This window comes from Vidua chalybeata, chromosome 1 (assembly GCF_026979565.1).
Source record: "Vidua chalybeata isolate OUT-0048 chromosome 1, bVidCha1 merged haplotype, whole genome shotgun sequence".
NCBI classification, from domain to species: Eukaryota; Metazoa; Chordata; class Aves; order Passeriformes; family Viduidae; genus Vidua; species Vidua chalybeata.
Genome location: NC_071530.1, coordinates 50,175,002 through 50,202,909, shown reverse-complemented (window position 1 = coordinate 50,202,909; position 27,908 = coordinate 50,175,002). Strand labels below are relative to the sequence as shown.

The 27,908-nt window shown below is 35.8% G+C and overlaps 1 protein-coding gene across 1 annotated transcript in view; it reads left to right on the top strand.

Moving 5' to 3' along the window:
* The window catches only part of CNTNAP2 (contactin associated protein 2), a 1,037,491-nt gene that overhangs the window by 629,504 nt on the left and 380,079 nt on the right, over positions 1–27,908 (top strand). Inside the window, exon 10 of the mRNA XM_053940221.1 lies at positions 9,398–9,569. Within this exon, the coding sequence (XP_053796196.1) occupies positions 9,398–9,569 (172 nt within the window). The remainder of the gene's footprint in view (positions 1–9,397; positions 9,570–27,908) is intronic.

The following is a 27,908-nucleotide window of genomic DNA, read 5'->3' as shown; positions in this document are numbered from 1 at the left end:
CTATGTTTACATTTTAAGTGTCAGAATAATCATGCAATTTTCTCTCTTTACCTTGCATTTCTTTCCTATTGTCTTCATCTAAGAGATATTAAAAAATGCAACTGATAAGAAAAGAACCATTTTCACACTTTTGATTCATATGTCTTTACAGTTATTATAAGTCATTAAAGTTATTATGAACTGGAAATGTAGAAGAGCAAAAACTTCTTAATCAGTTCTGTAGTTTGTAATGCTAAGATTTTAAATTTAACTGCTATATCTATTGTACAAGATTCTAATAAGCATAAGGACAGCTTTTTCATTTAATTTGCTGACATTTTATAGGAGCTTCATTAAGTACTACATAATTTAATGTACTAAATTACTCAGATAATATATTTTTATATGAATGTGTGTACAAAAATATGATTAATCAAGGAAAATCTAAGCTTAGCCCCAAAAAAAATAAAATGTCAATTTTTATGATGACTTAAAATATTCTCCTTTCTTAAAGTTTTTTTCAGTTTTCCCGTTAGGAGTCAACAGTGTTGTTCTTCAAAGCCACTTTGCATATTTGATGGGCATCCTTGGTTTTGACCTATAGAGACCATCTATAGGGTGATATACCAAACAGATGAGTATGAAAGTACATAAATAGAATATAAATTGATTGATATGCTTAATGTAGTTTTGGGTGTCTGAAAAATTAAATTTAAGTCTGTAAATTAAAGTGTTGTAAGATACTGTTAACAGAAGTGTCAGAATAGGCATTTAAGATGCACTGAATATCTGAATTCACTTCAGACCTGATCACTTTTCCCATGTTAAATATGTATCAGAATTCATTAACAACCAAGCTCCAAGCAAGTCTTTGGAATCAAAAGATAATTCTATTCTCTTGGTAAATCTCTGGAGAGCTCGATAATGTCTGTAGTTATAGTTGACACAGGATAATAGGAGCTCAGTGAGAAAATCGGGAATACTGGAGAATGTTGGATGGCCTGAAACTAGAAATAGTGGCTAAGGTACCTAAACCAAATCTTAATTCCAAACTGGTGCAGTTCACCTCAAAGTGGCATACTGAGGTCGTACAAACTGTATCTCAAAGGATTTGTCTTGGGTGGTTATCTACTCATCACTAAATGCTTTCATTTTGACACCTTTGCTAACTGTACTGAAATAGTAACTGTTGATTAAAATATAAATCTCTTAGGTGAAAGTAAATCATGTTAATCTGTTAGCTGAATTGGTTCAATGCCTTCTGTGCCACTACTTTCATTTTAAGTAAATTCACATTAGTGGTATTGTAGCTACTACTTTGCAGTACGTAAAAATACCAAATAAATTCATGTAGCAGCCACAGATAAGATTACACATTTAATGCCAACAGTGCAATATCCACACTCTACAGCTCTTAAAGGCAGTAAATAGGGATAGAGTATTTTATGCTGCTTCTATCTCCCTAACTGTAATTATCTCTGGCAATATCTAGATTTTTTTTTCTTCACCGGGTATTTTTGGCGTAAGTGAAGTAACAGTAACTATGAAAATCTAGTGTACATTTATTTTCTTTGTTATACAATAGAAAGCCTATGATAAATGTATTATATGAGTAATGCAATGTACAAATTTTCTTAAATTTAATCATTATGTGGCTTTCTGTGTTTTCTATCATATCCTATAAAATGAGACAGAAATTGCAGTAAAGTGTTAGATCGAATTAAATTAGCCAAGACTGGTAACAGTGATCATTCTTACTTCTTCTCTGCAAGTCAGTAAGTGATAATTGAAACTTGAATGTAATGCCAAATAAGAGTAATACCATTACTCTTATTTGCAAGTTATTTGAATAATTATCTAAAAAGGAATATCAGGACATCTTATGAGTTTACGCCGAAACAGACCTCTTGCTGCTTACATATTTTAGGTTTGTCCATGCACATTTTTATTAATGGACACTGACATATAAAGGTAATAAAACCTTCATCTTAAAACAACAGAATGAATTTTTATTGTTTTTAATTTTTCAGATGTTATAAAAAAGTTTTATTAATTTATTTAACTGTTACTCTATCAGGAAACAGAGTTGACTTTGTACTAAGACATAAAGCCGTGCTTAAATGCCTCATAGTAAGTGAACCATTTCAAACAATATGGGCTGTTTTCCATTTGTCTTCCATTTAATGGTGCTATTTATATTAACTTTATTACTATCTCAGTGTCCTCATTTATTTTCTTCACTGCCATTTTCTAAGTAAAGGATTAAATATATGTTAAATTTTCTCTTTTAAGTTAGTTGCTTGTCTTTTTATTCTACTTTTACTGAGAACTCTTTATTTATGTCTTTAGTGACTGAGTACACTCAAACTCCATTGAAGTAGGCAGGAATTAGAGTGATTTTTGGAGAAAAAGAAAAAAAATCACAACACAAGAGAAGTGGAACAGCGCATCAAAAAAAAACTGGAAAATTATTTGTGCATTGAGTAGATAATACTTGATCTACTTTTGCTGTGATTTGAACAAGTATAAATTTGAAGTATAGTATAGATTTGAACAAGTATAAATACACCTCTGTGTATTATTGATGCTATTTTACCTAATTCTTTACCTTTATGCCCCCCATTTTTAGATGCAACCATAATGTGATAGTAATATTTAGGTTTTTTTTTTTTTTTTTTCAGAAGACAAAAATGTTTTGTTTTAACTCTCAAATATATGGACAAAAGCTTGGTTTCATCCAACCTACAGAAAACCAGAAAAACTTCAGAAACAACCATAAAGAGGGAGAAGTCATGAAATTTCTCATGGTCATGGAACTGGGAGAGATAGGCTCATCTTCTCCATCTCTAAAATCATTAAAACTAGTCTCATGCAATAATTGTATTTGTTCTCATTCACCACTGAGTAGTGGTTCATCTTATATTTTGGTGACTGTTGGTATATGCTTGTGTTTGTAAGGTCTGAGCGAAGAAAAGTCTGCAGCAGCAATTTTCAAATAGGCTATTATCATACCTGATTTGCAACAGGTATTTTTCCATTAAATATTTTTATGTAAGAACACTAATAGGTAGTTTAATAGGTAATAGTTTCTTTTCTGAATCTAGAAGTATTCTAGATTATCAGAAAATATTTCTCTTCCATGTCATTATTATTTAATCTAGCATATGAAGTTTTCCCACTTAAACAAACAGCAGTTTCAGATGTCTTGACGTATTTATTAAGATTGAAATAATTTCTTGTGAATGAAAATCATGCTTGTGTTCTACTAAGTTATTTAAATTTTCTCCCAGTAACAATATAGCACATTGATTTTTTTAACATGTAGTCCAGTTTCTATGTGATCTGGGAACAGACCTGTAATTGGGAACAATCTTCCACACAATCTCCTTATTTGAAAATTACATGGTCTACATATTTTGCAGGAAACAACTTTGAAAATAGGACAGCTACCATATTTATAGTTACCTAAGGTTGCTAATAAAATATTTCCTTTGGCACAGAAAAATAAAGGAAAAGGAAAGATATATCAAACTTAAAGGTGAGATGTACTTCAGTGCCCACTGCAGTTCATTTCCAACTGAAGTGGTGCCATTACCATGCAACCTGGGTTACAAGCCTGCTATTTTCCAACACTATTTGGAAGTCCCAAACATATTTGAATATGAATTCTGTGGCAAGAATTTGGAAAATTGTCTCAAAACAGTTCTTCTTGAGAAGTCCACTGCTGTTCACACTAAAGTCCACAGCAATCTGAGACAAGCACAGAATCAACAAAGCTGGTAAAAGAGACAACTATACTGTAGTCTTACCCTTCCTTGTTACTGTCAGCAATTTTCCTGTTTGCTACCAAAGACACTATGCCTGGCTTTTGTTTATGCTTTTGTCAGTGCTTTCAAAATTCTATTCCTCTATTTATTTTCTGGGCTGTCATCCTGGGCATTTAACATCTTGTAAAATAGTATTTGTGCAAGTTGTGTTGTGGTTTGAAAATAGTCTGTTCACAGCTGGTTGCTCAGCTGTTATCATCTGAGTATCTTTTGGACTTTTTCTTATCTTCCTGTTTCTTTCTCTGATGACTTCTTATAAACAATACCAGTATAATTATGTGTTCAGATAAAATATTATTGCTCTGCATGACCTATATCTATGGCTTGGTCACATAACCCTAGAATTTCTCTGGCACATAATAAAGGAAGTCTGTAGTGCTGTATTGGTATTCTTCATACCTCAAGTAGAGAGGTCTTAGAAGCTTCTTTTTAAAAAATCTGTCTATCAAGAACTTGCAAGGAAATACAGCTGGGCGTTAAGGAATTATAGTATAGAGAGAGACTGAAAAATGTCAATACTTCTCCAGAACTGGCTCCAATTAATAAGCATAAAACTGGTGATAAAATATTCTTAGAGAAGAAGGTATGGCTGAAGAGCAGATTTCCAAGGGAGACAAAAAAATCAGGAATCACACCACTGGTAGAAAGTGCTGCAAATTCTTGTGAGATCGAGTTAAATTTTTTATCACGCTACAAATGGCATGTACAGAGAAGATTCTGGGAAGTCCACCAGAGACTTCATTAATGCTAACTTATTTTTACCAATGGGCTCATGTGTGCTCCAGGAGTGCTAGAAGCACATCATCTTCTTGTTCTAAATTCTAGCTTTAGCAAACTTTGTTTTTCTCTCTGTATAGTCATATTTGGGTTTCTTAGGTTAGTAATTTAGATTTTTTTAGGTTAGAATGCACTGCCTTGTTGTCAACCTCTGTATTTCCATAAACAAAACAATGAGGGCAAAGTAAAGATTAATTTATTAGAAAATTATTTATTCAAGAAGTAGGTGACTTTCTAACATACAGAGATAAATTTTAGTCCCTATCCTTGTTTGTCTTTCTACATTCCACCAAGCTGAAAGATGCTAAAATCATGTTTATTTTCATCTTTATTTTCATGATTATATGATTCTGTGATTATCAGAATAGTTCTTTACAGCTGCTAAATGTGGGATCCAAATGTCATTGCAAATTCCATCCTTAGTCCTTATATTCCCTAATACAGGAAGACAACTACAGTTAAAAAAAAAATCTTTATAGAAATTGAAAAACAAATATTCTATTTTAATTCATGCTATTCATCCCATTTGCAGTTTGTTTGGTTTATTTCGTGCTCTTGGAGTAGGACTCTTCTAGTGTTCCAAAGTTACTGCCTGTGTTACACTTGACACTTAGGCTCCATTCTGATCTGACTGAAACAAGGATAAAATACAGTGAATCTGGATTGGTAGGTGGATCAACCTTTTCTTTCAGTGTTTTTTCCTGTTTATTAACATGTGAAACATCAGCTATATCTTCAATCTAAATACATTATTAGACACTGAGTTTGGGGTTTGTTCTGTGGATCAGAATAACATCTTTTAACTCTGTTTGATGTATATAGAAAATTTGATTACTTGAGTCTTCAATGAGACTGTGCTGCTATTTATCCTGACAGATAAAGAGCTTTGTTTCCTTTCTCTCATTCTACATAGCAGGAGTCCTGGGCATATACTTGAAAACTCTACTAATAAAAATCACTGTCAGAATTTAAATCAGTCCGTTTTTTACTGATTATCCTCCAGCTACCATGCAGTTGAAGATAACATAATATGGATTACTGGTTAGATATTGAAGATCCTAGTTACTATTTTTTTAAATTAAGTGTATTTATTGTATTAAAAAAGTAAAATATCAAGTGCCATATGTATACAGTCATTGGCCCATCATTAACTTATAAATAATATAAAAGGAAAAAAAACACAACATAATACCATAAAGAAAAACTGCCTTCTTTTTACAATAGCATTTGCATTACATTTCAAAGAAAATCTGAGTGCTTAATATAGGGGTACAAAGTAATCTCTGATTGTACATCCAGAATCTAGTATGATATTTAATTCTTAGATCAAATCCCAGAAACAAGTAGTGCATCAGGTGTTATGACTATATATACATTCCTCTATTATTATAACATGAACCTGAATATTCTTCCTTCAACTTCCTTTTTTAGAATGCCTTTGGTAGAACCTTACTCAGCTGACTCGAAAAGAGACATAATAGATCCTGACACTGGAAAAAGAATATGTTTTTAATTTTATACGTGTTTTATTGTATTTATTATAGTTTATTTCATTCATTTATTTTATTATATTAAAGTGACTTAACAAAAGGAATAGCATTAATTTAAATTCTAGCTCTTCTGATTTTTCTTGAAAATTTGAACTAAAATCAGGAGCTGTATCCAGAATTTGGCTGTTCTCTTTTTAGTACATCAGAATGAAGACCTGGAAACAATTTTTCTTGAACACTGGAAAATTCAGATTTAATCTTTGTCTGACCTTTGCAGTATAATCCCTCTCTTTATGGTCTTTAAATATTAAAAATAAAATGGTAATATACAGATTTTTTATATCAGAAATTACAGGATAATGAAGTCTACCTGAATTAGAGATGTGTTTGTAAGCATAAGCATGAACATTGTTTTGGATTGTGCAAACTGAATTTTATGTGAATTTTGAAAATGTACATAGTTTCTTGTCAACAAGCAGATCAATGAAGTGCTGTCCAAATTGTTTATACATTACTTAGCCTTCCTAGTGCCAACATTACTGTCAGCTTTTGTTAGAGAACTTCATTTATTTAAAATTCCATTCATTGTGGGAAGGATGAAGAAGTGAATCATGTCTCAATAATGGGAATCTGGAAGGGGAAGGCATTTTCTTGTGCATTGAATTAAAACCACAAGGTACTAGGTCATTTTGAGCTTTGCATTTGAGGCAGAAGTTTTGCCCCAAATGAGTCTTACCAGAATAGTCTTAAATGGCCAGGTCTCAACAAAACCTATGAACATTCGACTGTATACCTGGTAGTTCAAAAACAATGTGGGTAAGGCTTATCTAGTAAGCCTTTTCTTTTTTTTACGGGAAGCATATAGTTGGAAAAACCCATTCCTCCATTCTCTGTGGAATGGGAATTATTTTTGAAATTACCTCTTACTATAACAATCTGTTAGAGTATAGCATGACTGAAATGCTTTGACACCCAGTCAGCCCCACAGACTTATTATGAAATGTGCTGTATTAATGCATAAAACTCCTGCCTCTTCCAGTTTCTTACATGACTAGAAACAGCAAAGGGAATAGCAGCAGGACAGGCAAACAAAGACATTTGCATGGGAAAATTATAGTCTTCATCCATTGATAGATACAGGAAAATTCAGAATTCTAAATTGATTAACACTCAGTGTACACCACTCTTTTGGATAATAGAGAAAAATCTTGATTTATGTAGTTAGGTTAGGAGCAGCTGCCACTTCCAGCCGCTCCATCGCACAACTCTCTCCTGCTCCAACCAGTAAACCCAAGGACATGAGGTCTCCATTGAGGCTGAGGGACCCAGCTGCCACTTCTCTGTGTACAGGTTCAACCAGTAGCAAACTGCAGAATGTGTCAGAGAGCAATTATAGCTGTGCACTAATATAGTGCATACGTCAGATGCAGTGAAACTGAGAATCATGTATTGAAATACCTCTGTGGCTAGTTCCGGAATGGTCTCAAATTGTTGAAAACATTTTTAACTTAAATATTTGGTTTATACTCTTTTTGATGTCAGCAGTGAATTGTGGCTCTCAGTTTTGATCTTATTTTTTAATTAGTGTTTATAGGATGGTAGATAATCTTTCATTATATTCAGATGTATCTGTATAATTTCCTTGGCTTTGCAGGGTTTACATGAATATTACTGTATACGCCGCTGCTGATTACCTTGAATTTAATATTTAAACCTCAAGGCAAGCCCACCTTCTTGAGATACCTGTCAGAACTAACTTGTAGCATTGTCCCAGCTTAATTACTATAGCATCCCTGATTAATTCTTTGCCACCACCAGTGAACTCTGAAGTGAATGTTTACTAAAGTGAGACAGGGAAATTTAGAAGCTACCAAAAGCAAATTTAGCTGATGGGCAGGATGACTTTAGAAAATTTTAAAAAGTATTGTGATGATATGAAATCTCTGACAAAGCCTTTTAGTTAAAATGTATCTTAATTAGATTTTGGCAAAGACTTAGGTGTAACTAGTTGTGGGTTTTTTTTTATTATAGGTGCTGTATTAAGCATCATCTGATTTCAGTCACCTGTTGCTTGTTTTTCTCCTTGTTGCCCACTTTTTCAGCCAATTCAACTATTTATGTGGCATGTGAAAAACTGTATCCAGGAACAAAATTTAAAATTATTTTCATTACTTTTTTCTGTCACTGTTCAAATAATATCAGTTTGATAATCTTTTATTCTCCTGTCTTCACAAATGTTATTGAAGAGGCCATAAGGCATTGGAGATTGGCAAGATGGATAGAAAGGTTGGAGAAGGAATGGGAGCTGTAAAATCTGTCTTAGCCACCACAGCAGATGTGTATGATATTTTACCCTTGTCAGAAAAGTAGTGTATGGCTGGACATCTACCTAGCTGAAATCTGCAACACCATTATGAATTTTTCAGGATCTTTACCTTCTTTACCTTCTTTTCAATAAACTGTCATTCCCCCCTCCATCTTCCTTCCTGCTCCCATCTTAAATAAATTCTGTCTTTTTCAGGGAGTACATTGTTGAAGGTTTATAAGTAGTGAATTAGTCTCTCCACTGTCTTATCAAGGACATTTTTCTCAAGTAAATTGACACGTTCACTTCTGAAGGGCATTCAGTTAAACAATTACATACAAACATGCTCTGTCTCTCTGCTTTTTAGCCTGAGTAAGACACTCATTCTCATCTTTTGTAAAACACTTTCAAACATACAAGAAAATTAATGTATTCGGAGCAAAAATGAAAATACTACAGAATGTCATCAGATTCCTCAGAAGTGATCAAGGACGTTAGATTTTGGGACTATTTTCAAGTTTACATAAAGATTCCCGCACAAGTATTCTTTGCCTATGAACAAAAAGACAAAGTGACAAAGATTGGAAACCTAGTTCTAGAGAAGGCTGAGCTGGAAATTCACTTAATGGCTGCATTTGTAGTCAGAAAAATCAGAGAAACTAGAATGTGAGTTTTAAAATATAGCAAGGAGATAAATCCTTTTCCTACTCCAAAAATATTTGTATGAGAAAGAAGGAATGAGAAGCAGCAGCATAAAATACTGGAGGAAAAGGTAGCAGAAAACTTCCATCCTTTAGACAAAAATAATCAGCTGTACTGTATAAATTCTTTCAGATAGTTAACAATTACTTAAATCAATAACATTGCAATTTAAATTAATAACTTTATAATATTTCCTTACAATATTGCCTTTGTTCTACCCTCATCTAGGAAACCTGTGTTTCTTGTCCTTTGAAAATATCCTGGCTTAAGTCATATTAGATGAGGTTAATAATGCTCTTTATTTTGCTTCTCTGCAGGGTTTCCTGTACAGATGAATGACTCAGATCACTCCCTATTTGAGCATTCTTTCCAAGGATGCATGCAGAGTATTCATGTGGATGATCAGCTGGTGGACTTGCATTCAGTGGAGCAAGGAGAGCTGGGAAGCTTTGCCAATGTCACCATTGACATGTGTGCCATTATTGACAGGTAATCTGTGGAGAGATCACCCATACTCTGATACACTGACACATCCTTCATATTCTGAAAATATCCAGTGATCCACAAAAGGTGGTCCTGACACTGCCTGTGAGCATGTGAAGGCAGCCTACCTTTTCAGCGGTAGGAACCAATGCTTAGGTGATGGAGATGATGCCTTTAAATTGTAGACTGTGTAGGGTGCAGTGGAAATCAACTCTCCAATATCTCCACTCACCAGCAGAGGAGGAGGTGAAAAGTTCTTGTAAGTAAGGCTCAGCCTATATGTCAATAATATGGCTGCCTTGCATAGAGAAAATTCCTCACACATTTTGTCTGTTTCTTAGATGACTGTTAGGAGACCTTTTTGCAACTAGAAGTTGTGGCTCCTGGCTTCAACCCCTTCTGGATCCTCTGTGCTCCTCAGAGAAGTAAAGCAGGTCCTCATGCTTGTACATCACTGAATGTAATAAATGCTCAAATTTAATTAAAGTAATGCTTACTGGGTTAGGTTTTTCCAGTCTGAAAAGAGTAATTGAGAATTAAGGCAGCCTTTTGCTTTGGCACTATCTTTTTAACCACTTACCTGTATTCATTTTTGTTTCTTCTGATTAATGGTTTCTTTGTTGGTGAAAAAAAAGAAAATACCAGCAAAGACAGAAAGAAGAAGTAACCCAACTCCTGAATGCAGGCAGCTTGGCTTATCATGAAAATTACCTTACATTAAAGCCATTGCAAGCCTGCTGGAAAGCTGAAAATGGCTTTTTCAAAAAGTGCTCTGAAAGAAACAAGGAGTACTAGATCAGAGAACCCTGGAATAATTAAGGTAATAAACAACTACTGGAGCTCATATCACCCTCTAAAAGCAGTGCCAACTTCAAAGCTACATCAGGTTACTCACAACCAGTTGAGCTTTGTATATCTCCAAGGACAGGTATTCTGCTGGCTCAATGATTTTGGATATCATCAACAAATATCTGCATAGTTAAGGTAAAGAAATACATTCTTTTAATTTCCTACTTTATTTTAAGAGCCTCTCAGACATAGATGCTACTGTGAAAAAAAACAAAATATAACATACTGCTTTGATCTTGCAAAATGCCTTCTCTTCCTGAAATGTAGACATCCATTTGCACTAAATGAGTTGTGGTAGGTTGACCAGCAGCCAAACACTGCCTCTACCTTTAGCTCTCTCCCCTGTCCTGAGAGATGGGGAGAAAAACAGAAAAAAGGCAAAAAGACTGGTGGATTATGAAGACAATTTAATAAGAAAAGAAAAAGCTGCACATGTAAACAAACCAAAAAGAAAAATTTATTCACTGCTTTGCATCAGCAAGCAAATGTCCAGCTGCTCCCTGGAAAGCAGAGCCTTGCCTCAGTGCATGTAGTGGCTGTTTTAGAAGAGAAACTCCGTAACACTAAACATACTCCTTTTCTCTTCCATCCCCTGAGGTTTTATTGCTGGGCATGCTGTTGTACAGTATAGAATTTCCCACGGGAAACTGCTTCCAAAGTCCCTCCTTCCAAAGTCTCAGTCTGGCTCAGCTAACCCAGCTATGTCCTTGTCCAACCTCTTACCCACCCCCTCCTCCTGGCCTTTAAGGGGAAGGGTGCGCAGAGAAGCCTTGATGCTTCTGTGCAGGCGCTGTCCAGCAGCAGCCAAAAGAGTGATCTGGTACCAGCATGGTTTTAGCTACAGCTGGGGACCACAACACCCATGGACTGCTGGGAGGAAGATTCATTTAGTGACTCCATCCCAGCCAGACCCAGTATACCACTGCAGTAATCTCAGGGTTACAGCTTTTTGCTGTACCAGTGAGCTGCTCTGGCATGTCAGCCCACTTTATATTGATTCTCCTCATGGACCTGTTGAAGGTTGAAGTCATAATGAAAAGAGTATGTGACAAGCTGGTGTCGTAGGGATGAAGTTTGTTCTGTCTCCTCACACATATCTGAAATGAAAAAGAATTTCTGTGGTCAGTATGTGTCAGTTTGACTTGGTTTTATTTTTAATATTTGGTTTTGGAAATGCTAACTGACTTGAAAGAAAGGACATGAAGATGATTAAGTCTTTGCTTTTCCTCCAGTGGATAAATTTAAGCTTATGCAAAATTTTGTATTGATCTCAATGACTGAACCCATTTATTCCAGTTTCTATTAGGAAAAAAATGCATTATTATAGTGATGTTAATCAGAATTAAGGTTTTGAAATATATTATAATGTAATTACAAGTAATTTACAGTGCAAGTTAATGAGTATCAAAGCTTTATGATGCATTTATGAAATACAGTACTTAAGGCTTCCTATATGTTGAGCAGCTCATTTTGGAAGTTCTTGTAGAAGTTACTATTTAGAAGCCATTTTTTTTTATAACACATAATATACATCCAAATATTTCATATGATGTCATGTGCCACATAAAAGTTATATATAGTGGTGGTTTATGATATGAAAATATTATTATGTTTTCTATATTTTTGTGTATTATATATTAGTTTTATTATATATATAAACATCTGTATTCATAACAGAGTTTGGCATAAATAACATTATTTTATCTATGCTTACGTATGTATGTATTTATATTTTCTTTATATAAGAGAATATATTCTCAGTCCGTTTCTCTCATTTACCACCTTGGGCGCTGATATTATACTCATAAAAGTTAAAACTGTATGCCTTACATTTATGCTTTTAAGCACAGGAAGATTTTGTTGCAAGCAGAATAGCAGTTGTATAGTCCCAGGAAATTAGGATAGTATCCAAAGAAGTTTCTTAGAGTTGGCTTTGATTTTTTCAATTATTGAGATGTAATCAAGTATATTGAAAACTTACTTCTCATTACTTTGCACTTTAGAACAAACCCTTTGGCTGAGAGGTAACAATGCCAAGCTTTATATCTGACTGGATTTTCATGGCTGTCTTATTAACATCTGCAGATAAAAGTTTACAAGCACTTCTGCTACAATATGACATTATATATAACATTTTTATGTGGCTTTCTTTTAAGGAATGTAAGTACCATGTGTGCTATATATCAACTCAATTTCACTTCCTTTGAAAGGGGAAGATCCTTGTGGCTTTTCATAGTGGGATCCTCTTGCTTTTTTAAACTAGTTTGGATCTGAATCATAAAGGCTTCAGTCGTCACCATCATCAACATGGAAATTGATTTCATAGCCACACTTCAGTAAAGACCCCCACTGGGCAAAAAGTTTTGCTGTCACATTGAATTATTCTTACTGCAGGCTTCAGCCATTTGGTTCAGGGGACAAAAGGTGAAGTTGTAAATGGTGGCGTTTTTCATCATTAGCCAGAGTGGTTAGTAAAGAGGGGAGAGTTTTCTCGGTAATAACATAACAAAAGTTACTGAGGGTTTATTGAGTTTTTAGGTTGCACCTGCCTGAGGGTGACTGCTTCCAAAGTCACAGGTTCTGCCGAGCTAAACTCTGGCCTGACATGGAAAAGGTTTCTGCATTTTTATTTCCAGCAGTTTTGAAAAGTGAGAAGAATAATGATGTTGGAGTATTCCACTTGTACTTGGGAGATACAAATGTTGAACCAGTCTCTTTTTATTTTGTCCTCCCCTCTTCACATGAGCATTTATTTTTATTGCACAGATTGCAAGCTGAGATCTAATTACAGGGGAACACCAAAGCTAAGGAACATTCTCTTTTTACCAGTAGTTAAATAGTATAAATTCATATAATTTCATGCAGGTATGTATAATTATAGGCAGTTAAAATGCTACTGAGAAAAAAAAATAATCATCCCTATTTCTGTCTCTTAATTACCTATAATTGCATTAGCAATGGAAGTTGCATTGTTGTCACAGTGATCCACATGTTTCATTGCTTGTGACAGCACAGGTCCCTTTTCACCTCCTTTACTTCATGTTAATAACCTAACGTTGTGTTACAGTCCAGGTGGTACTGTTGTACTTTCAGATTTAAGCACAGGACACTGAACAGGAATTACTACGCACAACTAATTTATCCCGGCAGTCTTGGAGAATTCCAAAGCTTTCCTGATTTATCATGGCTAGAATTATGGATTTTAATCACAAAATCACAATGAGGGAATACTAAAATTATTTCAAAATATAGTGCCAAATCTGCCATTGGAAATTATGCAGCATGTAAGTCAATTTTAATGAAAATTTCTGTGTTTTGTGTGAAAAATGGGGGGGGGGGAAGAAGAAAATTTTTCATGTGGCTGTTTCTGCTGTTTTATGAATGTGTAAACAGTGTGATTCTCTCTGTAACACTGAGATTAATTGGATGCCAGTTTTTGAGAATAATTTCACATTAAAGATTAATTTAACTAATCAGATATGTGCAGCAGAACATTCCTGGGTGATTGTTACTTATCTGCTGTGTGGATCCACTCTGTATGACAGAGTGCCAGCATCCAGCTTTAATCCCATACAGCCACATTCTGTCAACTGATTTTTGATTGCCAATCAAAGTTTGAAATAATTCATCCAAATAACAGAACACTTCAAGCATATTGGTACATAAATATGGCCACAATGTAACTGGCAGCAAGACAAAGTTTCTTTGGAGTTAAAAATCGTCATGCCAAATAGTATTAAAGTTCTTCATTTCTGGATCTATACACAGGTTTAGGATTCTGCCCTTCCTTGCTGCTCTTTCCCTCTCTCTGCCAGTTCAGTGGTTAGATAGACAGACAGACAGACATCATCCAGCAGCACTCTGCATGAGGAACAGATGATATAACAATGTCCTGACTGGAAACAAAACCTGCTTTGCAGTTGAGTTTTTCCAACTCAAATTCCAAAAAGGAAGTTATGTAGGACTGGGGAAGGGCTGAAACTATACCATGGCTTCAGCCTGCAGATATTCCTGGCCATATGGCTGGAAGGCACTTCCCATATGTGCCTTCTCCCTCTTCTCTTCTCCCCACATCTCTTTGTCACCATACAAACTTTTTATGTGGAAATGGAGGTGAAAGCTGCCTTTCAATGAGAGAGATTCATGTACATTTACATGATAATCTATCTCAGTCCAGAAAGGTGACTTTGTAGGCAGAGATTATGCCTCAGATGACAATGCTTTTAATACTGTGTATTATGTCCATTATGTACCAGCGTATACAATGACAACTGCCATGTTATTAACACAGATCAATAGATAGCTAGGAGGTTACATATTATACAGAGCTAACCACAAAATAGAAGCAGTTGAATTAGCTTTCTTTTTGAAGTATATCTTAGTTTTTTACAATACTTTTGCTATGAAAAAAATCTCCATTCTGAAAAAGGGGATGGAGGGGAACATTGTAAAAATCAGGGAAAATAAAGCATGAGAAATATTAAAAATTTAATAAATTGGGGTTTTCCATGTGTTAACAAACTTTGTCCCTTGCACACAGCTGGAAATATTTTAATAATTTGCAAAATTTAACAGAGTCTATGCAATACTTTGCTATCATCAAGAACTTGGCGGGACCTTCCAGCTGTCATTAGTTAGAATGGGACTGCCCAAGACAACAACAGAAAGACAGAATAAGATGTTGATCAGATCATGGAAATGTCAAAAAGAAAAAAAAAAAGGCACTGTTAAATAATGTAATAGAGTAGTCAGTAACTCTGTAAACAAGTTGGAATGGTTTGAGATGCAGATGGTTTGAATGCTATTTTATTGCCTTTGCCATGTTTTTTTTTTTTTCACTTTCTCCTTATAAGACTCTTTCAAGTAACTGTGTAGATAGTACATCGTCTTGTAGCTGGATACCTGAACATTTTCAAATCTCAGAAAATCCTCAGTTTTTCTTTGTCTTATATTTAGTCCTATATAAGCTCAGCACAGAGAGGAAAAAAAATCTTTCATTTTAACTCTAAGGAATACTAATATCTTTGTTTATTACTATTATTTTAAAATGCAGGCTACTGAAACAATTTTCTTGAGAAAGTGGATTATGTGTTCATAAAAAACTTGTTCATGCTACAAGAACTACTAACTTAGTGAATGTTTAGGTATGCTTCAGAGGAGGAGGAGTATGTAATGCAGAGCTCTGCATAACTTTACAGATAATAGAAGTAACCTCTGAGCTGCAGGATTGTTTTTCTCCATGATCTGAAAGAAAGGTAACAGCATGGGGTTTGTTCTTGGGAGGCAAGTGGCAGAGAATGTATCATTGTCACCCAGCAGCTGTGCCTAGTGCATGGTCACCAAGGGCAGGGACAGCACCCTCAGGGACAGCTGAGCCCCCTGGCACAGGGACTGCCTTGGGGCCAGCATCCCAAAGGTCCTCCTGTGAAGATGCTGGGTAGAGGATGAGGCTGTTGCAAGTGGAATTGTGAATGGAGCATGCCGTCACCCTTATGACACAGTGCCACCATCCTGTAACACCACAGTCACAGTGCCCTGGAACAGGATAAAAAAGGAGCACCCTCCCATCTTCCACTGCTATAGCTGGCCTGAAATCAGCTGGAATACTTCAGAGAGAAGTCCTTGAGGAGCTGGTAGAATCACTTGAAGCTGAGGGAGGAGAACTGAAGGCAGAATAGGTCTTCTGGAGGTGCTCCACTGCAAAACCAGTTCACAGCAGGGTCCCTTCAAAGCTCATCTGAGGGATTGAAATCTTTTTTCAGCTGGATAGCCATGGCAACACAAAGGGAATGTATTTAAGGAGTACTCCAGAACTCCCTGTCCTCATACTCCATGTGGAGCCAGGGGCAGCAGTCATAAGAAAAGAGGTGCAGAGGTGTTGCAAGAGATCCCAGTGCTTGGAGCACACATTGGTGCCCTGCCAGGCATAGGAAGGATTCTTGCTCCCAAGGTAGATCAGGCCAAGGGCATTTGCTCATTCTTGGAAGACCCCAACATGGACCCAGGTGGGGCAGAATAGAAGTCAGGCTTCTCTTCGGAGGTATGCCCACTGTGTGGGATGAGGAGGCAGGTCTTGTATAGTTCAGGGAATAGCTGATTACCACCTTTGGGGTCAGGAAGGAATTTTCCTCTAGGGAAGACTGGCACTGGCCCTTGGCAGGTTTTTGCCTTCCTCTGCAGCATCAAGCATGTGATGTTAAGGTTTTCTCTGGGCATTCTTGGCCATGTTGCTGCCTACTGCTCATGCCCCATGAAGATGGGCAGCCTCTTGTCCCCTGCAGCACCTTTTTCCTTCCTCTGCAGCACTGAGCACAGACCTTGGCCTCCTTTGGGCCATTTTGACCAGATGCCTGCTGCCCTCGTGCCTCCAATCTGGTGGTAGGAAGCTTTCCAAACTTCCAGGGTGGGCTCAAGGCTCCCATGGGTTGCTTCTTGTCCTCGGTGACACTGAGCATGGCCCTGGTCAGGGTTCCTTGGGGTCCCTGTGGCTCTGTTCCTGCCTACTGCATTACACCTCCAAGGCATCGCTTGTGCCCTGGATCTTCCTGGCTGTCTTCCAGTCCCTTCAACCTCTTTGTTGCCCTTCTTCGGATGCATTCAAGTACTTTAGCATCGTTTTTTGAAAGGTGAGGCCACAGTTACAGGGGTTCCTGCCACCAAGGCACACACCTGCTAATGTTTACTAATCTGGTAAGATTAGCAGAGAAAGGATTTGAAGAAAAGTTGATAATACTGGCAAACTTTTAAGACATTATTTAAATAATGTTGCAAGTTGTTTTGGCAAAACCATTGCTTCTTTTTCCTGTCTGCTATAATATGACTAATATAGGAACGGCATAATCAAATGTAGTAATCTATAATTTATAAAAGTCATGAGCAAAATCTTTGTGTGGAAATTAATTTCTTGGTTTTTCTTACATGCAACAGTTTGCTCAAGAGACTTGATTGAATGTGCAGCTTGTATTACAGTCATATGTAATTATTATTTTATTCTCTTCTCCTGTGGGGAAGATGAGAGCACTGAGCAAACATCCAGAAAGCTTTCCCTTGGACTTGAAATTTATACTCTCCCATGATTAGATGCTAAATATTTAACTGATCCCATAATAAAACTGTTGAAACTAGCTCCTTGGTAACTCAGCTGAGTTCTGAAGTCAAACTGCTTTGATGACTCTGTAAAGTTATTCATCACTTATTGCTCCTCATCAGTTCATAACTGAAAAAGTTAATATATTATGCAGATTGCTTATTTTTACGTGATTAAGAGATCTTCTCCTGGATGAACAATGCTGCTATTCTTAATGAAACTGTCTCTATACATTCATTCTCCAAAACAAAGGAAACCAGGTTGTCTCAATTTTAAAGTTTATGAAAAATTTAACCAATGCAAAGAAGTTTCAGGAACTGTCAATATTACTACTAATCTTTAAATAAAACCAAAAGTGCATCATCCTCTCATTTGCAATTTTAACTATGAATCTCTCAGATATAAATATCAATACTTCTACTATTTTTTCCCAGTGAAAGAAAGTGGATAATCATTATCCAAACAAGTAGACTGTCTGTCTACTACTGACTGTAATGGATTTGATTATATTCTATAATTAGTGGGCGTGGTAATATTTGATATGTATGACATAACGTAATGTTGTAATAAATAATAATGCCATACACTCTAAATATTTTCCAGATACTAGAAAAAAATTCTTGTAGGCATTTTCTTTCTGTATGGTACAATTACAATTATAACCAGTTGCAGCTCTGAATTTGTAATCAGGTATCAATCTATGAGTAAATTTAACCCATTCATTACATGTGCAGGACAGCCAGTCCTGTTGGATTACTAGAATTTTTACTGGATATGTTATGAAGAAGTTAATCCATAGAATAACCATTTCATAATCAGGCAATATCTTTCAGTAGTAATAATTTTGAACAAATGTCTCTCTTACTAAAATGTTGGGTCCATCTCTTGTTCATATAGGCAAGCAATAAAGTCTCCAAAATAAGTAGCTTATCTTGCATAAAACATTGCTACAAATAAGTATAGCTCTTTGTGATGGAGCCTGACTTTTAGCAGAAATTGCTTTACTGTACAGTTCCTGCTGGATTTACATTCTTTCCTTTTTTTTTTTTTTTAAGAAATCATTATAATTTTAAAATTAGTATATTGAACTCATGCAGAATATTCACACTGGTGAGAGTCTAAAGAAATAGTTATGAGTCTAATGGATTAGAAATGGTCTTGTAGTAGTTATAGGTTGCTCTTTAAAATATGAAAAAAAAAGAGATTACTATGCCATCATTGGAAATCATTAGTAATAGAAATAATATCCAGATATGTGCATTAGGCTTAATACTGTCTCTGTATCTGTCCAGCTTCCTTTTCTCAAAAATAAGTGCTTATTTCAGTATTTATGCTGGTAGTGAATGTTTGCTAGCAATTAGAATCTTTCAAAAAATGACTGTCTATCCATTGAGGAAGGTGTTATTTCCTGTTCAATATCATATTTCTCCCAGATACTGATTTCCCAGATCTAAAAGTAAATAAAGATTACAAAAAAATACAGATTCTCCCAGACCTAAAAGTAAATAAATGTGAACAAATTCATAAATGCTACTAGCACATTAGATACAATGGGTTCATCTTACTTGTTTTATGCTTTTCTCTAGCCAGCAGTATTAAATTCCTGAGTATCCCAGTATTTCTGTTGTGTTTTTCATGACCTCTTCCTCTAAAGAAAATGCAGCTAGAGAAGGTTTAAGGCCTAGATTCTTTACAGTATTTACATGTGCTAATGCTCCCTAAGCTTTGTGGCTCTCTCTGCCTGTGTGACTAGCATGGAGTCAACAGGGAGGGACTTGAATTCTGTGTAGCCTAACTAAGCAGACATAAGCATCGAGGAATTGGACTAACCACAGACAAAATACTGAGCAAGGTATTGAGATGAATGTAAGCAGAATTTTATGACCTAGAAATATCTCAAGTGAGAACATACATGTATGTCATAATGAGGGGAGAACTTAAACACACAATCCTTGTATTGTACTTCAGCACGTGACGGAGGATGCAGAAGGGTCTGACAGCAAAGAGAGTGAAGAGAGGTTCAGTTTTTCTCTTGCTTGTTATGCAAACTTTACGTGGTGAAGCAGCCAGATGGTGGTTTTCTGTATAAGTTTCTCTGTTGGCACATAAGTAGTTTTGGGGCCACATGGTTGACCAAGATGACACATAAACATTGAGGCTGACCACAGATTTGAACTCTGCCTCTCCAGTTTCACATCAAACCTATTTTCCAGTTAAATTGATCTTCCTTCCTACATTATGTTGAATAGATTTAAAGCTAATGCACAAAAAGTTTATGATGCATTTTAGTATTTGTAAGTCTGCAGATTTCTGTTGTGCATCAAATTAAAAGCAGGTGGCAATTTTTGATGAGAAATTGAGTTAAAACCTAACCAGATTTCTTCTAAGAAATTGGAAAGGATAAAAGTCCTTGGAGGAATATGTGTCAAGTGCTACTTGCTTAATCCTTTATATCTTCCTCGAAGGATAGTTTAAATGAACTAACTAATATAAGGTTTCAGTAAACAGGTCTTCATTCATTCCCTGTAAATGTCACCAGTAGATTAGATTATATTAGCTGTTTTTAAAAAGGAGGGTGCAGAAAGGAAATGAATATTGAATAGAGATCTAGATTAGGAGAGATATGAAGAGAACTTCACCAGAAGTAAAATACTTAATCTGTGCAGTAACTATGCTCTATTTTTCCTGTTATAATATAAAAAAAAAAAAAATATAAATAAATTAAGGTGGAGCCTTACCTGAGTGATACCAAAAGTAAAGTTATTTTTACAGGGCCTGTTAATTTAGAGGAATGCTTAATGGTGCAATACTTCATTTATAACTGTAGAATAAATGTGTTTTATATTTACCATTTCTAAGCATTTTTAGTGATGAAGTATATCACCAAAAAAAAGATAAAAAGTCATGGTTATTACATTTTTTCCAGAATTTTATATAAAATCTATACTTGTATATTTGCAACAAAATTTTTACTGGCATTTAGTTCTTTCAATTTCTATTACAAAAAAATCTCAATTTTGGGGAATAAGATTACATTCCGTGGAACTTTCTTATAAAACAGTAATGAAAATAAAAAGATGGAAATATGTCTATTCCTACCCAAGCCAATCTGTAATTCTGGTCTTTGGTTATTAGGCTATAGTTTTTGCTGTTTCATCAGAGCTCTAAAGTTGTTAATTAAGATAACATTCTGATGGACCAGTAAAATTGGCCATTCTGTTATTTTGAGAGACTAAGAAAGTCAGATATTTTATGCCAAATGAAGTTATATTAAATAATGTATATAATGAGAGATATAAACAAGAGAATTATTTATTAGAATAATTCTCATTGAAGCCAAAGCCAGTTTGATTGCTTAGCACCTCTGGAATTCCTCCCATGTGTGCTTATGTGTTCAAGTGAGTGTCCCTCACCTGTGGTGGGTCCCAGATAGGTGATCAATGTTCAGTCAGGCAGCAGAAGAAGCAGAGTAACATACAAGGCTTCTCATGTCCTCCTTTCCAACTTAGTTGACTGTGGCAGGAGAAACAGGTTTGATTCTGTCTCAGAGAACATATCCAGACAGAAATGTCTTCCTGGTCAAGCTCTATTAATTAGTTGACCTTTGTTAATTGCCTAAATATTGCTTAGGAGAATGTAAAAACCCTGCAGCAGTATTTTTCAGGCCAGCTTCTGCCCACAGCTTGTAAGCTGGACTTAACATTGCTGAGTGTATGTACCCTATACTAACTTGCACAATTTTGCAAAATTTGGCATATTTATTCAAAACAATGTGTAAATTAGCCAAAACAGAAGCCAAAAAAAAAAAAAAAAAAAAACCAAAAAAAAAACCACTATGCAGCTGTATTGTTATTAGGTTTAAGGCAAGTGAGAGAGATAATCTATCATAGTCTACTTTCTGATTTCTAGAAAATGCATACACATGATGCCTACACATTTTACATTGGCAATGTTTTTTTTTCTGTGGAGTACTCATTAAATTTATACATTATTAGAAACAATTCTGGTGAATAAGAAACTCAGTGTTCCAATGCCAGTTAGTACAACACTTTTCCCCTGGGGGAGTTGGAGAACAGATTTTAATCACATAGTATAAATAAGTGCTTAGATATGAAAAACATTGTGTATTTGTAATTGTACCTAGGATTCAAAAGCCTTTACAACTGCCTGCAAGGATCCTTGGATCAAGAATTTAAATTAAACTGACATGATATAACAGCAGACAATTTCTCTAGGGTATTATAGATGTCAGACCTATGGAGATAATTTTGTGCCTTGGAAAAAAAATCTGATTCTTATTTCTTAGAAAGATAACTGTTGCTTGTACATTTGTTGCATTTATCTGTTGCCATACATTCTGCCAATAACAGCTCTCTTTTTCTGTCATTATGAAATTTTATTTTCATTTTCATTGCTAAGACTGACTTGATACAGAACAGCAGTTAATTTGACTTCAACTTTTTATTTTGGCAAAAAAATAGTTACTCTATCAGCCAGAAATTTTTTAATCTAAGTAGAAGCTTTCTTTGGTCCTTCTTACAGTTTTTCATGTCATAACATTGCGATTGTTATGATTAATCTGTATGATCCTGTATGGATTTCATATAATCAGTGTTAGCTTTTGTAGATCGTTGTTCAGAGATTGATTCAAATAAGTTTGTAGAAGGATTTATTTGCTTTATTTATATCTGTTCATCCTTAATTTCTCACAGATTTACATGGTCATTTCTAAGGCAACATTGTGAAATGTGATTCAGAAATATTGATTCAACTGTGATTGATAGATTAACTACTGCTTACTACATTGTAATTGCAGGGGAAATGCATTCAGAGTTTTTGAGAAGAACTGGTGCATAATATGTAATATAATATAGTTTGATTTTCAAAGTTTAAATCATTAAATAGGCTGTGCATTAAATGCATTATATGGAAAGTTATCATCTAAAGGTGCAGCATCTGCTTTGTTTTCCCCGGCCACACGCAGCTCTTGGGAGCCCGGCTGTGGCGTAGCTTCCGTGTGCTGCCAGGGTTTGCTGATGCGGGTTCCCAGACATGGCTTCCGTGTCCCGGGCGCATGGGCTGGCCAGCTGCTGTAACCGTGCGCTAGGGATCCGGTAAAGAGGTAAGGAATTTGTCCATTTACTCCATGCTTGGCGGGAATGGTTTATTTGTCACGCAGCGTGGTTTGGTGGAAGGCACGACCGCTCCTGGCACTGTCATGGGAGAAAATGGCGGCGGGGCTCTGGTGGTATAGGATTTTATGGGGGGTGGGATGAGAGGACCCACAGACTCCCATCCAATAGAGGCGGCTGCTGTGGCGGTGACATCGGCCACAGCGACCACACGAGACAGGGCTGGGGCGGTCCCCAGGTCCCTGAGCTAGTGGGGATGCAGGATCGGGGTGACTGGCAGGGAACTCTCTGGACAGGACAGGGAGTGTCTGCAGGAGTGACTGGGGTAAGCTCCAATAGCACGCAGCGAGGAGCGAACCACCACAGGGCGGGGAAAACATGGGGGGTGCGTGGGATTACAGAACTTGGCTATCTAACATAAATTAAAAAACCCTAATCTAAACCCGAACCCCAGGATAAAGGGAAGATTTATTCCACATTGAAATACTATGCAAAATTTTCTTTACTTTGTTCATTTCAGACAGTTAATGAACAAGCAAACAAAGGAAATTAGTCTTAAATAAATATCACATCACACCTGTGATGTGAGTCAAACAACAATGCTATCTTACTCTCAGTGCTCATTTCACTCAGCCTCACAGTTTTTAAGGGCTTCTAATTTTTTCACTTAAGGTTTGCTTCCAGGATGCTACTGATCCATCCTCCTGGATTTCTATTAAATGCTGGATTCCTTCAAGATCAAATTCCTAAAACTTAGGGGACTGAAAAATTTTCTAGACATTTTAAAGCTGATGGTGCTAGTCAATTTGTACACAAGCACAAGGAGAGTCTTTGATACACCTTATCTATTAAAATCCTATTCTCAAAAGAAAGCTGGAAATTCAGTGACAGTTTTAGTGAAGGTAGTTGTTATTTTCACCTGTCTTTTCACTTTTCTAGTAAAAAGAAGAATACCAACCTACAGAGAATTCTGGGGGAAAGAAGAATTCCAACTCCTATAATGTTTCTTTTCACTTCAACATGAAAGGCAATATGTGCTCTTTTTCTCTTTTTTATCAAGGGGTTGATCTGCCTTTTCAATAGCACAATTTCTGCACTTTTTACAGTACTGTGCACCTTTGTTCTGACTGTTCCCCTGTGGTTGCTCAATAAAATCCAGACAGACACTAACTTGGTGCTATTACACAAACTGATCTCAAAATCATTAACTCAACAAACAAAATTACTCCTTTCTCAGATTCAACACTATTCATTGTATAATTTACTGATGTTTCTTTCTCATTTATCCTCTCTAAAGGTCTAAAATTTTAAAATTATATTTTTTACTAATGCTATGATAAGATCTCTCCTGAATGGTATGGTGCCCATTGTATTAAATTTACTCATCTGAAGCAATGCTCAAGGGGCCAGTCGTTATAATATCTGTTCTTTTATTAATATCTGATTCCTTGATTCAGGACCTCCACAAACAGTAACAAGTATTTCAGCATACTATCCTTCCTCTGGTGGTTTCTTATTTTTATTCAAGATCAATGATATCATCAAAGGTTAACTACTACAACATTTAGTCAGATAACCCCCCTGACATTTATTTTGCATGTTTAGTATTGACAGCATTTACTTGGGCTTCTATTGCCATTTTTTAATACTTTTACATTGGTGGCTGTCAGCATCTTTCAACTTTCTAATGTTTTACTGGCAATATGAACATTAGTCAGAAAATGGCAAAAAATAAATGATGACTAACTCTGCAGCTGTAATTCACTCTCGTTCATCTGCTTACATAGTAGCAACCTTGTGCATCATATTTATACAGTCTTACTTTTGCTGTTCTGAAAACCTTCATTTTATTGTTGTTGTCTCCTAGAAATGCCTTTATATCTGCCTTACTATCTTCCTTTCAAATTTTGTAGAATATATTCTTCTCCATCTCTCATAACTTAATGTTTTTCTCTCTGCAATTGTTTGTTATTTGACTGTGTAACTATTATTTATCTCTGTGGTACATTTCATAATGCAGTTTGTATGAAATGTGCTCCACAAAGTATAGTTGCATTGTGTCATTTCATAAAAGTACACAGTAGTTTCAGTAGTTTTCTTTGAACAGTATAATTATGTTTTTAAAGAAGTAAAGTTCCCGATTTAAGTGTATAATGCTTGTATTTGATGTTAGAAATACATTTGAGTACACTTGTCCTTGAAAAATATGCTTTCTCCTTTTTTAATGCCACCAGTCACTTTCATGTATTATTTAAACCTAACAGATGTATACCTATGGACCCATTTATTTTATCCTACCGAAGTACAAGCAGTCAAGGAAAATGCAGTTGCTAATCGCTCTAATGTGAAATTCTTCTTGAAAAGTCTGTGCCTCTATTGAAATAGGTAATTTATCTAGAATATGAGAGAAAGGAAAAGAAAGAAAGAGAGACAGAGGAAGAATGAGGGAAAAAGGAAGGAAGGAAGGAAGGAAGGAAGGAAGGAAGGAAGGAAGGAAGGAAGGAAGGAAGGAAGGAAGGAAGGAAGGAAGGAAGGAAGGAAGGAAGGAAGGAAGGAAGGAAGGAAGGAAGGAAGGAAGGAAGGAAGGAAGGAAGGAAGGAAGGAAGGAAGGAAGGAAGGAAGGAAGGAAGGAAGGAAGGAAGGAAGGAAGGAAGGAAGGAAGGAAGGAAGGAAGGAAGGAAGGAAGGAAGGAAGGAAGGAAGGAAGGAAGGAAGGAAGGAAGGAAGGAAGGAAGGAAGGAAGGAAGGAAGGAAGGAAGGAAGGAAGGAAGGAAGGAAGGAAGGAAGGAAGGAAGGAAGGAAGGAAGGAAGGAAGGAAGGAAGGAAGGAAGGAAGGAAGGAAGGAAGGAAGGAAGGAAGGAAGGAAGGAAGGAAGGAAGGAAGGAAGGAAGGAAGGAAGGAAGGAAGGAAGGAAGGAAGGAAGGAAGGAAGGAAGGAAGGAAGGAAGGAAGGAAGGAAGGAAGGAAGGAAGGAAGGAAGGAAGGAAGGAAGGAAGGAAGGAAGGAAGGAAGGAAGGAGAGAGAGAGTTTTCAGTGATGGAGTTGAGGAATGTGTAGAACTTTAAAAAATGAAGTGTTTGCAGGCTTAAAAAGCAGAATTGGAACCTGTAAGCATTGCTTTACAAAAGGTTGGAAGGGTTTGAACAATGCTTTATCTTGTCTTGGCAGAACTGCTACTTTTATTACAAAGTTTACTGGTTTTGCTGTAAAAAGTAACAGTAGGTTGTAGCTACAGAAATCTTAGGTCAGGATGAAGAGTAAATTTACTTAAAAATTGGAAACTAGATTTTTAAACTGGACAGACATATAAGCTACATGGCTGCTTAAATGGTTTAAGCACAAGCTAAATCCTTGGGGCAGAGGGCAAACAGTTGTATACAGGGGAAAAAAAAAAAGGGCTTTCTGCATTAATAAATCCTATATGATCAATATCTGCGTTATTTTAAGTGAGGAAAAAACACCCACATACCAAAGCCAAATATTGTTCCTGGACCTCTACACACCTCCTAGGCTTTTATAATGGAACAAGTTGCTTTAGATTTGGTGCGTGTCTAAAACTGTCAAATTGTCTACTCTGGAAGTCCATGTTGTTTCTACTACAGTTTTAATTGGGTAGAGCATATGGACAAATGGAGTGCTATACCAAAGGAGATAGTACTTAGAGCTCCAGTCCTGATATTTGATCATAAGAAATCTGTCTTTTCTTTTGGGTTTTTTTTTTTGGGGGGTTGTTTTTTTTTTGTTGTTGTTGTTGTTTTGTTTTGGTTTTTTTGTTTGTTTGTTTGTTTTTTGTTGTTTTTTTGGGGGGGGGTTGGTTTTTGTTTTTTGGTTTTTATTTTTTTTTGTGAAGGGAACCTTTAGATCAACTTCTTCCTCCTTCAGAAGTAATTGATTGGTGGCAGGGGCTACAAAGTGTTTTCTGTGTTTTTGAATGTGTTTCTGAGTGCTAGTTGGTTATATGATCCATGGTCATAGGGTATTCATTAGCCATTTTCAGGTCTTCTGGGAATTAATTCTAAATATTTTAATTTTATGGTAATTATAGACAAATAATAGGCTTGGGTCAGAAAAGTTTTAGAAGGAAGCCCCTTTACCCAGAGAGAAAATGTAAAGGCCAAATACATTATTAAATTAATTTTTTTTAATTATATCATGTTTTTGCCTTCAAAATGACTGGCAGGAATTGAAGTAATGGAATAGTGGTGTGTCAGAACTTCTACATAATACATACTTGTCATGATTCTTGCCATGGTATTCTGGAAATACTGGATAAAAACACATGTTAATAGAAATACAGAAAAAATTGCATCTAGGCTATGCATCTATATTTTTTTAAGGTCCCAGATACTCTTGTTTTATGAAACAGGAACTCAAATATAAATATCAACTTGAGCTGGCTAATGTTAATTTTCAAAGGTTATTTCTACCTTGGTGTTCAGAAGACAGAAAAAACTAACATTTTGGCACATACTCATGACATAGTCCAGTCATCCTCTGGCTCATTATTTTCCTCATGTTCTGATTATTCAGTCCATTTTCTCTAATTCCTTTGAACTATAGTGGTCTAGTTGAGAAAGTAGCATAAAATTCTGCCTGCTAAAACATACTGATGATACCACTAAATGGAAAAAAAATATGGCAAAAGTCTGTCCTAGGGATGTACACAGGTATCTTCATGAGATCTTTGAATAAAACAAAAAAACTTGTAATAAGGTGAAAAATAACCTCCTTGACATTAGTAGTTTTTAGTGCATAGCATTTTGGCTCTTAGGGCAGCTATTCTTTCTGGCAGGTTTTGAGAACAGTGAATCGCTAATTATCAGAGCAAGCACTGTACTATCCAGCAGTGTATTAGAATATTCATGCTATAGTCCCTTCTGTCTGTGTTTCTAAGGTTTTCAACCTGTACTTTAGAAATCTTGAGCAAGGATACTATTAATTGAAGACTTTGTTTTTGCTAAATTTTCTGAGACATCTCTGGTTAGAATTGTAGTCAAATTAAATTACTCAGTGGGAATCAAAGAAAAGATTGCCATGGATTATGGTCAGAAAAACCCAGTAAAACCACTTAGTTGAAGCATCTTGCATTACAAAAATAAATAATTTTATTACATGAATACTTCATAAGTGGTAACATCTCCTATTTAGCTTTTCTCTTCTCATTTTTCTTTTCTTTTAAAGACAATTTTCATCTATTTATTTCAAGATACAGAAAGCTCCTAAATCTTCAGATAATTGCTCACTATTGGTTAATTTTCTTCTGAGTTAAAAATATGTAT